Source organism: Centropristis striata, chromosome 15 (genome assembly GCF_030273125.1).
Source record: "Centropristis striata isolate RG_2023a ecotype Rhode Island chromosome 15, C.striata_1.0, whole genome shotgun sequence".
Taxonomy (NCBI): Eukaryota; Metazoa; Chordata; class Actinopteri; order Perciformes; family Serranidae; genus Centropristis; species Centropristis striata.
Window position 1 is genome coordinate 1,903,404 of NC_081531.1, and position 18,342 is coordinate 1,921,745.

An 18,342-nucleotide genomic window follows, 5' to 3' on the forward strand; every position below is an offset into this window, starting at 1 on the left:
TATAATTTTCTTGGGGAAACTAAATATTTTTTAAGAATACCATTAATATACGTAACTACAGGCAGCTTTTATTAAATAAATAAATAATAAATAAATATTTTTTAGGATTCAAAAAATATATATATATATCTTTTTGACATCTTAATTAACATCTTAGGATATTTTTGACTAAATTTTTTTACGATTTCTTTTTACAAGTTTTTTTTTTAATATAACTTTTGAGCGCGATAGTTAATTTATATTTTCTGGACATTTTACCAATATTTTTTTCAGATATTTATAATTTACTTTCTATTCTTAGAAAGTAAAAACTATTCTTACTTTCTACTCCTATTAAGTATTTTTTAATAGTATCACTAATATTTTTCAGAGGTTTTACTAATGTTTTCTTACATTTTGCTAATTATTTTCTGAAAATTTGGTGGATACCAATCAATTAAAAAAAGTACTAATATTTTCTATACATTTTGTCTGTATTTTGTCGGTAATTTTAGAAATATTTTATATTATTATTATTATTATTGTTGTTGTTATACGAATAAATAAATTTGTAAAATAAAATAAATAATACAATAAATAAATAATAAATATAATATATAATAATATAATACATGTAATAAAATAAATATACATATAAATATAAATAGTAAATGTCATATATAATAATATAATACATGTAATAACATAAATATAAATAATAAGTATAATATATAATAATATAATAAATGTAATAATATAATATAATGTATAGTGTAGTTCTCCTCCCGGCCTGCTGGTGTCGCTGTAGCAGCTCTCCGTCTCTATAGTGACCCGGTCAGTAAACAGTCTGTCACATGAGTCCGGCAGATAAAAAACAAACATTAAATCATATTTTCGTGGATCTTTTAATATTTTAACTAAAACATTTCATTAGTAGAAGTGAATCAGCGTTATTCGGTTCATCCTGAACGGCTCTAATGTTAATAATTAACTGTTTAAATGACTCTAACGGCCGCTAGCTGTTAGCCTGGTTAGCTCAGTGAAACCACTTTAAATCTTATTTATGGATCAATAACAAACACATAAACATCTTATTTTCGCTCTTTCATCTTTATTCCACTGCAGGTGAGTCAACATGTGTCTGTATTTAAAGCAGAGCTTGATTTAAGGCTGGTTTTCTCTGTTTATCATCAACTTCTTTACTATTTCAGTCAATTTAACTTATTTTAACTTCTTTTAGTCGTTATTTTAATTTTAAAAACTTCTTCAAGATGTTTTACGATTCAGATGGAAGTTGTGATTAATTCGGCATCAGATGAATCAGAATTGAATCAGTATTATTGGTTTTAATCCCGTTTCAGAGGTGAAACGTTGCCTTTAAATCTTCAAACCTTTAGAGAGACAGGGAATTTAACTTCTAACCTTTAATATCTTTGTTAGTTTACCTCATGAAACGTGAGAACATGTTATACTAAATATTAATAATCTGTCTGTCAGCAGGATGATCTGTCAGATCTTCATCCTGTCCTCTAAGGGGGACCACCTCATCTACAAAGACTGTATCCTGACACACAGACTAACATGTCACTTATTAAAATATCTGTTATAAAAAGTCACCAAAACTTGTTAAATGTTGATATTAGTGTCAGAATCTCTTTATTCTCCATGTGTCACTTAAAATGAACCAGATCCTGTTAAAAACAGTAAATTCTGCTTCTTTTTGTTGTTGTTATTTCACTTTTTATTTTTTGGTTATTTTAAGTTTTTTGGGGTCATTTAATGTCTTTTTGGCCTTTTTATGTATTTTTTAGTTATTTAACGTGTTTTTTGGAGTAACTTTACATCTTTTTGGTAATTTAACTTTTTTTTGGTCATTTGAAGTCGTTTTTGGTCATTTAACATCTTTTTTTTCATTTTACAGTTTTTTTGGGTCATTTAATGTCTTTTTGGCCTTTTTATGTATTTTACATCTTTTTGGTCATTTTACCTAATTTTTGGTTATTTTACGTATTTTTGGGTCATTTTACTTTTTTTAAATTTTAGGTCAATTTGGTCATTTAACATCTTTTTACGTCATTTTACGTATTTTTTGGTTATTTTAAGTATTTTTTGGGGGTCCTTTTACATTTTTTGGGGGGGTCATTTAACGTCTATTTTTTGTGATTTAACATCTTTTTTTGGTAATTTTACATCTTTTTTTGTCATTTTATGTCTTTTTTTGTGGTAATTTTACGTCTTTTTTTTGTCATTTTATGTCTTTTTTTTGGTAATTTTACATATTTTTTTAATGTATTTTTTGTCATATTGTGCTTGTTTTGTACAACATTTGTATTACAATTTAAAATGTTCTGTTACATTTTACATCCTTTTTTTGTCATTTTACGTTTTTCTTTTGCTCCTTATACTTTTGAAAAGTATTACAATTTAAAAAGAAAACTTCAACTTGTTTTTTTCTTTTTTTTTCTGGTTTCTGTCATTCTAACTGTTATTCTGCACAAAGGCTGTTTGAGTTGTTGTGACTCCACAGAGCTGCAGAGGTTTGATATATTTCCAGTGAAACACAAGGACACAGAGAGAACAACAACACAAACCGTCTAAAGCGTCTCGTCTCTCTGTTTGTTATAAAAACACACAAGAAAACTTCTTAACCCGACCTTCAGTCCGCGGAGAAGCAGGAAGTGATGTCGTTGGCGTTTTCTACGAGAAGGTCACGGCACTGACCGGAGACCAGCCTCCTGTTGTCATGGTAACCTCTCTGTGTGTGTGTGAGAGAAACTTTAACATTTAAATAAAATCCACAGATAAAAACCTTCCTGATTCGTTTTGTCCTTCAGAGTCATAAAGACGTTCACTTCGTCCACGTTCGTCAGGGAGGACTCTACTGGGTCGCCACCTGCTCCTCTGACTCCTCCCCCTTCACCATCGTAGAGTTCCTCAACAGGTACGCTCTCTTAAAACTCTACAGGTACGCTCTATTAAAACTCTACAGGTACACTCTAATAAAACTCTACAGGTACACTCCATTAAAACTCTACAGGTACACTCCATTAAAACTCTACAGGTACACTCTAATAAAACTCTACAGGTACGCTCTATTAAAACTCTACAGGTACACTCTAATAAAACTCTACAGGTACACTCCATTAAAACTCTACAGGTACACTCTAATAAAACTCTACAGGTACGCTCTCTTAAAACTCTACAGGTACACTCCATTAAAACTCAACAGGTACACTCTTAAACTCTACAGGTACGCTCTATTAAACTCAACAGGTACGCTCTCTTAAAACTCTACAGGTACGCTCTATTAAAACTCTACAGGTACACTCTAATAAAACTCTACAGGTACGCTCTATTAAAACTCTACAGGTACACTCTAATAAAACTCTACAGGTACACTCCATTAAAACTCTACAGGTACACTCTAATAAAACTCTACAGGTACGCTCTCTTAAAACTCTACAGGTACACTCCATTAAAACTCAACAGGTACACTCTTAAACTCTACAGGTACGCTCTATTAAACTCAACAGGTGCGCTCTATTAAAACTCAACAGGTACCTTCCACCTGTCGATAGGTCTCCCTCCATCATGTAACAACACTGTAACTGAGTCAGGATTAGTAACAAACACGTGAAGTCTGAAAGAAGAACGAGACGAATCTGTGACACATAAAACAGAAAATATGAATCAGACCAGAAGAGAAACGGGAAGTAAACACACCAACAGAACAAATACAGAAGTTCAGCTCAATGATGACATCATCGACTCCATGGTCCAAATTTATAGAACAGAGAGAAACTAATGAGACGATGATTCAAATTAAAACTGTTTTAATTAAAAAGACAAAACCAGTCAGTTTAAAAGAAGGTGTGTGTGTGTGTGTGTGTGTGTGTGTGTGTGTGTGTGTGCAGGTTAACCTCTCTGGTTAAAGATTACTGTGGCAGTCTGTCAGAGAAGTCGGTGCAGATGAACTTTGCTCTGATCTACGAGCTGCTGGACGAAGTCGTGGTGAGATCACACACACACACACACAGAGTCACAGTAAGCAGTATCATGTCGGTAACGTTTCCATTCATGTTCCATTCATTCTGTCAGTTAACAGTTAAGAATAATAATAATAATAATATTTTAATGTAAAATATGTCCCCAGTGTAAAGAAACCAACTGATCTTTTCCAGCTTTGTCCCTTAATTATAATATTCTGTCTGTCTCTCTGTCTCTCTACCTGTCTCTCTACCTGTCTGTCTGTCTGCCTGTCTGTCTACCTGTCTGTCTGTCTGCCTGTCTGTCTACCTGTCTGTCTGTCTGCCTACCTGTCTGTCTGTCTACCTGTCTGTCTGTCTGCCTACCTGTCTGTCTGTCTACCTGTCTGTCTGTCTGTCTACCTGTCTGTCTGTCTGCCTACCTGTCTGTCTGTCTACCTGTCTGTCTGTCTGCCTGTCTGTCTACCTGTCTGTCTGTCTGCCTGTCTGTCTCTCTACCTGTCTGTCTCTCTACCTGTCTGTCTACCTGTCTGTCTGTCTGTCTCTCTGTCTCTCTACCTGTCTCTCTACCTGTCTGTCTGTCTGCCTGTCTGTCTACCTGTCTGTCTGTCTGCCTGTCTGTCTCTCTACCTGTCTGTCTCTCTACCTGTCTCTCTACCTGTCTCTCTACCTGTCTGTCTACCTGTCTGTCTGTCTGTCTGTCTGTCTCTCTACCTGTCTGTCTCTCTACCTGTCTCTCTACCTGTCTGTCTACCTGTCTGTCTGTCTGTCTGTCTGTCTGTCTGCCTGCCTGTCTGTCTCTCTACCTGTCTGTCTGTCTGTCTGTCTCTCTACCTGTCTCTCTACCTGTCTCTCTGTCTGTCTCTCAGGACTATGGTTACATCCAGACGACGTCCTCTGACGTCCTGAAGAACTTCATCCAGACTGAAGCGGTGACGTCTCGTCCCTTCAGCCTCTTTGACCTCAGTAACGTCGCTTTGGTGCGTCAACACACTCAACAACATGTTCAACAACAACAATAACAACAACAATAATAACTCCAGCCTGTTATAAACCAGCTGTAACACTGTCTCAGTGTGTTTGCTGCACATTAATGATGAATATTTCTATTTAAAAGGCTTTACAGTCATTAAAATGTTTGTTGTGCTGCAGTTTGGAGCCGAGACGCAGCAAAGTAAAGTAGCTCCGAGTTCAGCAGCCACGAGACCCATCCAGACCAGCAGAGAACAGGTACACACACACACACACACACACCTGAGTCACAAACACGTTATTGATCCCAGTGGGGAAACTGCGTCTGTTACAGAAATGCAAATACGTTTATTTGTTTGCTATAATCTGATATTGTGTGTGTGTGTGTGTGTGTGTGTGTGTGTGTGTGTGTGTGTGTGTTCCAGGGAGGGAAGAGTGAGATATTTGTGGACGTGATAGAGAGGATGTCGGTGGTCATCGGCTCCAACGTGAGTGTGAAACATCCATTCTGCTCTTCCTCAAACTATTTAAATGTCTTAAATCTGTTTTTTTAGCTGTGACTGAGTGTTTGAAAGAGACACTATGTTCTCTAGTCGACCAGCTCGCCATGACCAGTGTGCTGTGACCTTTCTAAGGGTTTTCAAATTATTCTGCAAAAACACGGCGAAAATCCCCCCATTGTTACCCTATGGAGAGGCTAGAGTGGATGACATCATTGCTAGAGTGGAGAGGGAGAGAAAAGTTTGTCAAAAAATACATTTGGAAACTACACTCGAGGCCGCATATACCACTCTAGAGAAATCATTTATACATAGGAACGTAGGAAAATTGGTCTTCTTCCTCACATTGCATTGCAACAAACAAATAACTCGACTCCCGGTTTTGTGTAGTGCAGACACCAGAATCTATACAAAAAATACATGAAAAAATTAATAGGAAAAAAAAACCAAAATACCAAAAAAATACGTAAAATATGCTGAAAAATATGTAAAAATACAAAAAAAAAATTAAGAATACATAAAAAATACCCCAAAATATGTTTAAAAAAATACATTAAAGATACCCTAAATATGTTTAAAAATACATTAAAAATATCCTAAATATGTTAGAAAATACATTAAAAATACCCTAAAATATGTTTAAAAAATACATTAAAAATACCCTAAATATGTTTAAAAAGTACATCAAAAATACCCTTAATATGTTAGAAAATACATTAAAAATACCCTAAAATATGTTTTAAAAAATACATTAAAAATACCCCAAAATATGTAAAAAAAAATACCCAAAATATATGTTAAAAATGGCAAAAACATACATAACAGTACCCAAAAATGTCCCTCACATTGGTGTGGTAAAGCTGTCAGAGTTCTAGTTTGGGCGTAGGACCACATATGATCCACCAACACCACCCACAGCCTCATAGACCTCCATGGGGAAAAGGAGGGAACATTTCTGGAGGAAAGCAGAGCTACCAGTTTCTTCTGATCGCTCTAAAAAAAACAATTTCTTCATTTTTCTTCACAAAACACACATGTAGACGTTCAGGAAGAACTGAGGATGCTCAAGGTGATGATAGGAGCTACGGTCTGGACTAAAATGTTTTTTTTCCATTTTGAAAACAGTTCAGATTGTAATCTAATAATGTATGGGTAGAGTCACGGGCCAGAGTCAAGCACACTCAACATGTCTGTAGAAATGTTCTAGTTTAATATTTAACGTCTCAGTGACTTCAGGATGATTCTGTTTGTTTCTCTGAAACTATAAAAGCAGTCTGAGCTCTCTGTTTGTGTTTCAGGGCGTTCTGATGAAGGCCGACGTGGAGGGAGAGATCAGAGTCAAGTGCTACATGCCCAGCTGCTCTGGTCAGTCACACATTAATATATAATATAATATATAATAATATCAACATGAGGCTTCCGGTCTCACAGTGTCACAACCAACCAACCAACCAACCAACATCAGAGCTTTTCTCCAACAGGAGACGACCAACGACTCACAAACAGATCAGAAACAGATAGAAGTGGAGGCACACACTCCAGTCTTAAGGTTCACTCACTTACTAGAGTCTCACAGTCGAGTCGCAGAGTCGAGTCACGCACTCGACGCTCAGGGTCCAGTCAGGCTCTGGCACAGGCGTCTAAAAACCTTTTTGTAAGTTGCTTTGGACAGAAGCGTCAGTTAAATGACACGTAATGTAAAAAAAACAAAGACTGGAGAACAAAACTTCAGAATGAAAGTTGATCAGCTGACAAACTGAACACGATGTTTTCTTTCTGGTGGACAGAGATGAGAATCGGACTGAACGAAGAGTTCAGCATCGGGAAGTCACAGCTCAGAGGTAACACACACACACACACACACACACACAGAACAAAAGTAAATATTATCGCAAGTAAAATAAAAAATGAGTGATTAAGTGTCTTTATCGGGCAAAGAACCGTATTTGGTAACTTCAGCAGATATCCGAAATGTGGTCCCCATGTCTCTCTGATGGGAGCTAATATTTCGGGAAATATTCGGGAAAGAAAAAAAAGTCACAGATTTACGAGAAAAAAGTGAGGAAAAAAAGCAACTTTTTTCTCGCAGATTCACCACTTTAAATCTCAGAAATCTGCGCATTCTCGTAAACTTTTTTCTGAAAATATGACCCCCCTCCGCTGGGTCCGTATGTTTTTTTTACACATTCTGGCTGTATGTAATATCCTCCAATATTCTCTAGGGTTGAAATTTGGAATTTGCCAGTATTTCAATGAGTGCCCTATTAAGGGTTAATTAAATCAAAAAGTTTAGTTTGGGTTGATTTTTGTTTTTTATAGCCCCTTTCATAGTACAGTCCTGTAAATGTCTCGCTATATTGCCTGAAAGACCCGTGGCAGCTTTTCACCTGAGGGCGTTCATAGAGATCCAGGGAAGGCAAAGAGAGTTTCTGTCCTTTTATACTGCAGTCTGACGTCAGGAACGAGGTGGAGGAGACGATAGTCAGAGCAGCAGCAGTGCTAACAGTAGCACAATGCTAACAGGCTAACAGTTAGCTCTGTAGCAGTACAGTGTGTATGTGCTGCAACAGCATGTGTTCAGTTAGCTACCTCTGTTTGTTTACAACAAGCACCGGACACATTGTGTACAGTTAGTGATGCCGGTTTGTTTACAATCAGCGGCGGACACCAAGTGTACAGTAAGCATGCCGGTTTGTTTACAATCAGCAGCGGACACCACATGTACAGTTAGCATGCTGGTTTGTTTACAATCAGCGGCGGACACCACGTGTACAGTTAGTATGCTGGTTTGTTTACAATCATCGGCAGACACCACGTGTACAGTTAGTATGCTGGTTTGTTTACAATCAGTGGTGGACACCACGTGTACAGTTAGTATGCTGGTTTGTTTACAATCAGTGGTGGACACCACGTGTACAGTTAGTATGCTGGTTTGTTTACAATCAGTGGTGGACACCACGTGTACAGTTAGTATGCTGGTTTGTTTACAATCAGTGGTGGACACCATGTGTACAGTTAGTATGCTGGTTTGTTTACAATCATCGGCAGACACCACGTGTACAGTTAGTATGCTGGTTTGTTTACAATCATCGGCAGACACCACGTGTACAGTTAGTATGCTGGTTTGTTTACAATCAGTGGTGGACACCACGTGTACAGTTAGTATGCTGGTTTGTTTACAATCAGTGGCGGACACCACGTGTACAGTTAGCATGCCGGTTTGTTTACAATCAGTGGTGGACACCACGTGTACAGTTAGTATGCTGGTTTGTTTACAATCAGCGGCGGACACCATGTGTACAGTAAGCATGCCGGTTTGTTTACAATCATTAGTGGATCATTTGATACAACTTCTGGAGCGTTCATAGTGGAGGAGAGACTAAATGACCCGACATGAAACGGCTCTATGAGAGGGACTAGAGAGACACAAGCACACAGAAAAAAAAGTCAATGTTATTGCGAGTAAAATAAAAGAAATTAGTGATTAAAAATGTGTTAATTCAAATCAAAAAGTTTTGGTCTGATTTCTGTGTTTATTGATCCTCCAGGTTACGGCGCGGCGGTGCGAGTGGACGAGTGCAGCTTCCACCAGGCGGTGAGACTCGACGAGTTCGACAGCAACCGGATCCTCCGACTCTGTCCGAGTCAGGGAGAGGTGAGTCGGTTTACTCTCTCAGAGCAGGAAGTCACGTTTAAAACGGCTCAGAACAAAACAAACTGAATGATTTGTTTGTCTGTGAATGTGTGATTGTTGTCCTGCAGCAAACAGTGATGCAGTATCAGCTGAGTGACGACCTGCCCACCGCCCCGCCCTTCCGCCTCTACCCAACCATCGAGAGGGACAGCGGGGGCAGGTACGCCTCCAGGACTAGAGTCACACTAGAGTCACACTAGAGTCACACTAGAGTCACACTAGAGTCACACTAGAGTCTCACTAGAGTCGCACTAGAGTCTCACTAGAGTCGCACTAGAGTCACACTAGAGTCACACTAGAGTCACACTAGAGTCACACTAGAGTCTCACTAGAGTCGCACTAGAGTCACACTAGAGTCACACTAGAGTCTCACTAGAGTCGCACTAGAGTCTCACTAGAGTCTCACTAGAGTCGCACTAGAGTCGCACTAGAGTCTCACTAGAGTCTCACTAGAGTCACACTAGAGTCTCACTAGAGTCGCACTAGAGTCTCACTAGAGTCTCACTAGAGTCTCACTAGAGTCTCTCTAGAGTCACACTAGAGTCACACTAGAGTCTCACTAGAGTCTCACTAGAGTCACACTAGAGTCTCACTAGAGTCACACTAGAGTCACACTAGAGTCTCACTAGAGTCACACTAGAGTCACACTAGAGTCACTAGAGTCTCTCTAGAGTCACACTAGAGTCACACTAGAGTCTCACTAGAGTCTCACTAGAGTCACACTAGAGTCACACTAGAGTCTCACTAGAGTCACACTAGAGTCACACTAGAGTCACACTAGAGTCTCACTAGAGTCACACTAGAGCCACACTAGAGTCTCACTAGAGTCTCACTAGAGTCACACTAGAGTCACACTAGAGTCTCACTAGAGTCACACTAGAGTCTCACTAGAGTCTCACTAGAGTCACACTAGAGTCTCACTAGAGTCTCACTAGAGTCACACTAGAGTCACACTAGAGTCTCACTAGAGTCTCACTAGAGTCACACTAGAGTCACACTAGAGTCTCACTAGAGTCTCACTAGAGTCTCTCTAGAGTCACACTAGAGTCACACTAGAGTCTCACTAGAGTCTCACTAGAGTCGCACTAGAGTCGCACTAGAGTCACACTAGAGTCTCACTAGAGTCTCACTAGAGTCTCACTAGAGTCGCACTAGAGTCACACTAGAGTCTCACTAGAGTCTCACTAGAGTCTCACTAGAGTCACACTAAAGTCACACTAGAGTCTCACTAGAGTCACACTAGAGTCTCACTAGAGTCACACTAGAGTCACACTAGAGTCTCACTAGAGTCACACTAGAGTCACACTAAAGTCACACTAGAGTCTCACTAGAGTCACACTAGAGTCTCACTAGAGTCACACTAGAGTCTCACTAGAGTCTCACTAGAGTCACACTAGAGTCTCACTAGAGTCACTAGAGTCACTAGAGTCTCACTAGAGTCACACTAGAGTCACACTAGAGTCACACTAAAGTCACACTAGAGTCTCAGGGTCGAGTCTCAGGGTCGAGTCAAAGAGTTGAGTCAGGCACTCAAGTCACAGACTTGCTTGTCAGGGTCGAGTCCCAGGGTTGAATAGCAGAATCTAGTCTTGTAAACCTAGTCTCACTAGAGTCACACTAGAGTCACACTAGAGTCACACTAGAGTCACACTAGAGTCTCAGGGTCGAGGCCCAGGGTCTAGTCTCGTCTAGTCTTGTAAACCTAGTCTCACTTACAAGTCCCAGAGCTGAGTCCTGTAATCAAGTCCTGCAGCCAAGTCAAATTCTAGTTCTCCAGTAGAGTTTGGTAATCTATATAAACTATGAATAACCTGTTATAACCTGTGGTTCTCCTCAGGCTGCTGCTATATGAATCTAGTCTATATAACCTGCTATAACCTGTTATAACCTGTGGTTCTCCGCAGGCTGCTGCTATATAAATCTAGTCTATATAAATCTAGTCTATATAAATCTAGTCTATATAACCTGTTATAACCTGATATAACCGGTGGTCCTCCTCAGGCTGCTGCTATATAAATCTAGTCTATATAACCTGCTATAACCTGTTATAACCTGTGGTTCTCCGCAGGCTGCTGCTATATAAATCTACTCTACATAACCTGTTATGACCTGTTGTAACCTGTGGTCTCCTCAGGCTGCTGCTATATAAATCTACTCTATATAACCTGTTATGACCTGTTATAACCTGTTATAACCTGTGGTCTCCTCCTCAGGCTGCTGCTATATAAATCTAGTCCATATAAACTATAATGTAACCTGTTATAACCTGTTATAACCTGCTGTCTCCTCCTCAGGCTGCTGCTATATAAATCTAGTCTATATAACCTGTTATAACCTGTTATAACCTGCTGTCTCCTCCTCAGGCTGCTGCTGATGTACCTGAAGCTGCGCTGCGACCTGCCACCAAAGAGGTTAGTTAGATTTCACACAGAGAAGAAAAAATCATTCAACAAAACTAAAAAACAAAAAGAACCAATGAAACATCTCACCCTGAAATGATTCCTGATAGACAGAAGTTCAGTAAAATGTTGTTGTTGTTTACAAAGTGACATAAAATAGAAATAAAAATAAGTCGCTTTTAAAAAGGTACCTTCAAAATAAAGCAATCTGTTGCTTTCCACCACACTAAAAGCCTCCAGTCTGACCTGCAGCTCAGAGACTCTGATGATGATGATGATGATGATGATGAAGGTGATGATGTCATCCCTACAGCTCAGCCATCAGTGTGTGTGTGAGCGTGCCGGTGCCTCGAGGCTCCGTCAGGTGAGTCGACAGTCAAATGATTCTGATGTTTGTTATGTAAAACTACATTTACATGTCAGGAGAGCTCCTCTTCCTCCTCTTCCTCCTCTTCCTCCTGTTGCTCCTGTTGCTCCTGTTGCTCCTGTTGCTCCTGTTTCTGTCTATGAGAGGGAGAGAAACTTCCTGGAGAACATTTTAATAACAAACCTTATTTAAATAATGACCAACATGTCTTTTTTTATGTTTAAATAACAACCAAGTGGCTCAAAAATAATCGCATGAAGTAATGCCTTTTTATTTCAAAATAAGAGCTTTGTGTTACAAACCTGTATTTCTAACTTTGTATCTCAAAATATTGACTTTTTATATCAAAATAATCTCTTTTTATGTCTAAATAACAACTTAGTGTTTTAAAGTCAATTACTTTCTATGTCAGAATAATGATCTAATATTTCAGAATAATGTGTTTTTATTTCAAAATAAAAACTAAATATTTAAAAATAATTTATCTTTATTTCAAAATAAATGCCACATTTTTCAAAATAATGTCTTTTTAATTCAAAATAAAAGCTAAATAATTCAAAATAATGTCTTTATTACAAAATAAATACCAAATTTTTCAAAATAATGTATTTTTATTTCTAAATAAAAGCTAAATAATTCAAAATAATGTCTTTATTACAAAATAAATACTACATTTTTCAAAATAGTGTCTTTTTATTTCAAAATAAAAGCTAAATAACTCAGAATAATGTCTTTATTACAAAATAAATAACTACATATTTCAAAATAATGTCTTTTTATTTCAAAATAAAAGCTAAATAACTAAAAATAATGTATTTTATTTCAAAATAAAAGCTAAATCATTCAAAATAATGTCTTTATTACAAATAAATACTAAATCTTTCCAAATAATGACCTTTTGTGTCAAAATAATGACTTTGTTTGCTTAAAAAAGTTTTAATTTAAAGATGTGTAAATAACGGGGTTTGTTGATATCAAGTTGAGTATGTTTTGGTAAAGTTTGTCACTATAAAGTGTGTGATGATCTGTGGTGTGTTTGAGGAGCAGGAAGCGTCTCGTCCGTCTGATTTACATGATGAACGACGACATTAACAAAGCAGGAAGCTGAAGCTGAGCTCCACCAAGAGCTGCTGCTTGTTTAGGGAAATCATGCAAATGGAGATTTAACGACAACAGGCTCAGAGCTTTACTGCACACTTCAACTTCATATATAGATATATATATATATGACATATGTAACTACTGGAGGACGTTTAAACAGGTTATTTAGTTTTAAAGATGAGCAGATTAACCACAGACACTTTGTTGGGTTTGAAAAGTACATTTAATTTAAAAAAATCCCAAAAATCCATCTTTTATCATAGAAATAAACAGTAAAAACAGACGTTATCGTCAGAGTTTAAACTTTCCCACGGTCCTTGAACGCGTCATCAGTTATAAAAAGTGACCAAAACTTGATATTTGTGTCAAAATCTCTTTATTCTACATGTGTCATTTAAAATAAAGAGGCTGTTTACACAGAGCAGAGGGGAGAGGACAAGAAATATGACAATACTTTAATATGTGGGCCAAGCTATTGTGGTTATTTTGTGTCTTTTTGGTAATTTACATATTTTTTGTAATTTTACGTCTTTCTTTGGTCATTTTATGTCATTTTTTGGTGAATTTGTGTCTTTGTGGGGGCAATTTTACTTTTTTGGGGGTCAGTTTTCGTCTTTTTTTGATCATTTTACATCTTTTTGTAATTTTATGTCGTCTTATGTTCATTTTGTGAGGTTTTTTTGTGGTAATTGTTTTTTTTTTTTTTTACAACATTCGTGACCCCTGTTGGCACTTGGAAAAGTGTTTATATATAAAATCCATTTTATTCAAATTTTTTAAAAGACAATTTATCAGATGATTTAAATGATTATGATTTTTTTTCCTACATTCTAACTGTGTTGTTCTGAGCCCCAGGACTTAGAGATTTATGGATTTATAGAGGTGTGTGTGTGTGTGTGTGTGTGTGTGTGTGTGTGTGTGTGTGTGTGTGTGTGTGTGTGTTAAAGTGTTGAATGTGTTTGTTGTTTGAACGCGGCGACGTGTGAAGTGAGTTCATCAGCTGACAGCAGATTATCATCAAATCACCTCCAGAGCTTTTCACTGCTGACCTCTGACCTCTGCCCTGTGTGTGTGTGTGTGTGTGTGTGTGTGTGTGTGTGTGTGTGTGTGTGTGTGTGTGTAGTCTGTCCCAGGAGCTCAGTAGTCCTGATCAGAGTTCTGAGTTGAAGCTTCAGAGTCGAGTCATCGAGTGGAGAATCCCTCGATTCACCGGAGGAACGCAGCTGTCGGCTCTCTTTAAGGTCAACAAAAACAACAACAACAATAAAAATATTAAATAAAAGCAGGAACAGTAAACAGATATATTTCATAGCCATATTTATTTATTCTATATTTATTTATTCATCTTATATATTATTTATTTTATATTTATTTATTTATCTTATATATATTTTTTTATTTTTTTTATGTATGTGTATTTATTATTTTATTTATTTACTTTAAGACATATTTCATAGCTATATTCAATTATTTTGGATTTATTTATTATTTATCTATAATTTTAAGATATATTTCATATCCATATTTATCATATTTTTTTATATTTTTTATTTTAAGATATATTTCAGGGCGTTATTTATTATTTATTTATTTTATTTTATAGCATGCTTATCTATTTATTTATTATTTTATTTAAAATTATTATTATAATTATTTATTTATAATTAAGATATATTTCATAGCTATCTATATATTAAACCATGTTTACATATTTATTTAATATTTTTATTTACATATTTTAAGACATATTTTTATAATCATATTTTTTGTATTTTATACCATGTTAATGTATTTATTATTTTATTAATATATTTTAAGATATATTTCGTGGCTTTATTTATTTACTATATAGCATGTTTACGTATTTATTATTTTATTTATTAATTTTAAGATATATTTCATAGCTATATGTATTTATTTTATAGCATTTTTATTTATTTATTACTTTATTTATTTAACAATATATTTCATAACCATATTAATGTATTTTATAGCACGTTTCTGTATTTATTGATATATTTTAAGACATATTTCATGAGTATATTTCTGTATCTATCTCCTGTATATATCCAGCTGGAGGTGTCCTCCCTCAGCTCCTCCTCTAACCCTGTATACAGTTGAAACCAGAAGTTTACATACACTATATAAAAAGACACGTATGCTTTTTTTCTCACTGTCTGACATGAAATCAGATTAAATCACTTTTCCTGTTTTAGGTCCGTTAGGATTACCAAAATTATTTCTATTTGCTAAATGCCAGAATAATGAGAGAAGGATCTTTTAAAACAATTTGTTATGACTTTCTTCAAAGTCAGAAGTTTACATACACTAACATTATTATGCCTTGAAACAATTTGGGAAAGCCCAGATGATGCTGTCATGTCTTTGGAAGCTTCTGATAGGTTCATTGACAACATGAGAGTTAATTAGAGACACACCTGTGGATGTATTTTAAGGCACACCTGAAACACACTGCTTCTTTGTGTGACATCATGGGAAAGTCAAAAGAAATCAACCAAGATATCAGGAAGAGAATTGTGGTCTTGCACAAGTCTGGTTCATCCTTGGGTGCAATTTCCAGATGCCTGAAGGTTCCACATTCATCTGTTCAAATAATTATACCCAAGTATGAACACCATGGGAATGTCCAGCCATCGTACCACAAAATGTGAATATCAACCCAAGAACAAAAGCAAAAGATTGTGAAGATGCTGGCTGAAGCTGGTAAGAGTGTGTTATTATCCACAGTGAAACGAGTCCTGAGACATGGACTGAAAGGCCACTCTGCCAGGAAGAAGACATTACTCCAAAAGAAACAGAAAACAGCCAGATAACAGTTTTGTCAGACCACAGGACATGTCTCCAAAAATTAAGGTCTTTGTCCCTGTGTGCATTTGCAAACTTTAATCTGGCTGTTTTATGTTTCTTTTGGAGTAATGTCTTCTTCCTGGCAGAGTGGCCTTTCAGCCCATGTCTCAGGACTCGTTTCACTCTGGATAGTGACACACTATTACCAGCTTCAGCCAGCATCTTCACAAGGTCTTTTGCTTTTGTTCTTGGGTTGATTTGCACATTTTGGACCAAAGCTCGTTCATCTCTGGGACACAGAACCCGTCTCCTTCCTGAGCGCTATGATGGCTGGACATTCCCATGGTGTTCATACTTGGCTATAATTATTTGAACAGATGAATGTGGAACCTTCAGGCATCTGGAAATTGCACCCAAGGATGAACCAGACTTGTGCAAGTCCACAATTCTCTTCCTGATATCTTGGCTGATTTCTTTTGACTTTCCCATGATGTCACTCAAAACAGCAGTGTGTTTCAGGTGTGCCTTAAAATACATCCACAGGTGTGTCTCCAATTAACTCTAATGTTGTCAATGAACCAATCAGAAGCTTCCAAAGACATGACAGCATCATCTGGGCTTTCCCAAATTGTTTCAAGGCATAATAATGTTAGTGTATGTAAACTTCTGGTTTCAACTTTATATGTCTCCTGTATAGCTGGAGGTGTCCTCCTCAGCTCCTCCTCTAACCCTGTATATATGTCTCCTGTATAGCTGGAGGTGTCCTCCTCAGCTCCTCCTCTAACCCTGTATATATGTCTCCTGTATAGCTGGAGGTGTCCTCCTCAGCTCCTCCTCTAACCCTGTATATATGTCTCCTGTATAGCTGGAGGTGTCCTCCTCAGCTCCTCCTCTAACCCTGTATATATGTCTCCTGTAGCTGGAGGTGTCCTCCTCAGCTCCTCCTCTAACCCTGTATATATGTCTCCTGTAGCTGGAGGTGTCCTCCTCAGCTCCTCCTCTAACCCTGTATATATGTCTCCTGTAGCTGGAGGTGTCCTCCCTCAGCTCCTCCTCTAACCCTGTATATATGTCTCCTGTATAGCTGGAGGTGTCCTCCTCAGCTCCTCCTCTAACCCTGTATATATGTCTCCTGTAGCTGGAGGTGTCCTCCTCAGCTCCTCCTCTAACCCTGTATATATGTCTCCTGTAGCTGGAGGTGTCCTCCTCAGCTCCTCCTCTAACCCTGTATATATGTCTCCTGTATAGCTGGAGGTGTCCTCCTCAGCTCCTCCTCTAACCCTGTATATATGTCTCCTGTAGCTGGAGGTGTCCTCCTCAGCTCCTCCTCTAACCCTGTATATATGTCTCCTGTAGCTGGAGGTGTCCTCCCTCAGCTCCTCCTCCCTCCTGGAGGTGGGTCCTGTGGCTCTGAGCTTTGAGCTCCCCAAGCAGACGGTGACGGGGCTCCAGGTCCGCTTCCTCCGCCTCAACCCTCTCCAGCCGGGCCCCGCCCAGCGCTGGGTCCGCTACGTCACACACTCCGACTCCTACATCATCAGGCTCTGACATCATCAGGCTCTGACATCATCAGGGGCTGATGACATCAGTCTGACATCATCAGGGGCTGGGAAAAAAGGCCCAAAAAAGACAAAACATTGACGAAAAAAAACACAAAATGGCCCAAAAAAGACAAAAATTTACGAGAAAATACTCAAAATGTCCAAAATAAGACACAAATTGACCACAAAAATACAAAACATTACAAATAAGACACAAATTGACCAAAAAAGGCATTGAAAGAAAAAAAAAAGACACAAATTGACCACAACCACATCAGCAGGGTATGATGATGTCATCAGGGGCTGAAAAAAAGGCCCAAAAAAGACAATAAAAGACACAAAATGACAAAATAAGACACAAAATGACAATAAACAAATTGACCACAACTACATTATCAGGGTCTGATGACGTCATTTTGTTTATTAATAAATAAATAAATAATAATTTATATCATGTTTTTTATTGTTTAAACTGTTTTCATTCAGTTACATCCTGATTGTGTTTGTGTGTGTGTGTGTGTGTGTGTCTGAGAACTTTAACTCAAATCCAGGTTCTTTTATTTTCTTCATTTTTTCAGTTAAATGAAATAATATTTGTTGGTGATGACCAGGATTCATGCTGGTTAAAAGATTTCAGTAAAAGTGGAAAATAATATTAAAATATAATTTTATGGCCGAAACCAAGTTGTGAGAGTTTCCTGTGAGCAGAATCAACTCAGTGTTCTGCTGCTGTTTATAGTTTCATTCTTAATATAATAAGTCTCATGATGTTTCTCTGTCTTTTATTGTGTCTGACTTCCTGTCTGCGTCTCATTGGTTCCTACAGAAGACTTTAATCAGTCATTTCCTCAAACAATCAGGAGGACTGAGTAGAGATTTACACGTTTAGTTCTGTGGTGAAGAAGAAGAAGCTTCAGGCTGTGATATCAGACTTTACTTTCCTGGGTTTAATATTAAAATAAAATAAAAAACAGCAAACAAGAAATGACGAGTGT

General features: G+C 37.4%; 1 protein-coding gene across 3 annotated transcripts; it reads left to right on the plus strand.

The window, feature by feature from the left end:
• The first annotated feature begins 802 nt into the window (after positions 1 to 802).
• On the plus strand, positions 803 to 17,639 carry ap4m1 (adaptor related protein complex 4 subunit mu 1). 3 transcript variants are annotated; one of them, XM_059352416.1, is made up of 16 exons: positions 803 to 1,104; positions 1,477 to 1,538; positions 2,640 to 2,725; positions 2,814 to 2,920; positions 3,894 to 3,990; positions 4,835 to 4,945; positions 5,118 to 5,195; positions 5,363 to 5,425; positions 6,736 to 6,802; positions 7,225 to 7,278; positions 8,986 to 9,092; positions 9,200 to 9,291; positions 11,495 to 11,542; positions 11,844 to 11,894; positions 14,122 to 14,239; positions 17,163 to 17,639. In XM_059352416.1, the coding sequence occupies exons 2-16, from the start codon at positions 1,481 to 1,483 to the stop codon at positions 17,352 to 17,354; spliced, it is 1,329 nt and encodes a 442-aa protein (XP_059208399.1). In that variant the 5' UTR covers positions 803 to 1,104; positions 1,477 to 1,480; the 3' UTR covers positions 17,355 to 17,639. The 3 variants fall into 3 exon arrangements, with proteins under 3 accessions (XP_059208399.1, XP_059208398.1, XP_059208400.1); XM_059352415.1 differs by having other exon boundaries at positions 1,480 to 1,538; XM_059352417.1 differs by lacking the exon at positions 17,163 to 17,639 and adding an exon at positions 15,072 to 15,134 and having other exon boundaries at positions 1,480 to 1,538.
• Positions 17,640 to 18,342: the final 703 nt, after the last annotated feature.

What these genes read in the sequence shown, in the direction of transcription:
- ap4m1 (XM_059352416.1), top strand. Translation starts at nt 1,481, where the DNA reads ATGATCTGTCAGATCTTCATCCTGTCCTCTAAGGGGGACCACCTCATC. An exon ending in TCCAGACCAGCAGAGAACAG is followed by an intron (nt 5,196 to 5,362) that starts GTACACACACAC and finishes TGTGTGTTCCAG; the next exon opens with GGAGGGAAGAGTGAGATATT. An exon ending in CGGGAAGTCACAGCTCAGAG is followed by an intron (nt 7,279 to 8,985) that starts GTAACACACACA and finishes TTGATCCTCCAG; the next exon opens with GTTACGGCGCGGCGGTGCGA.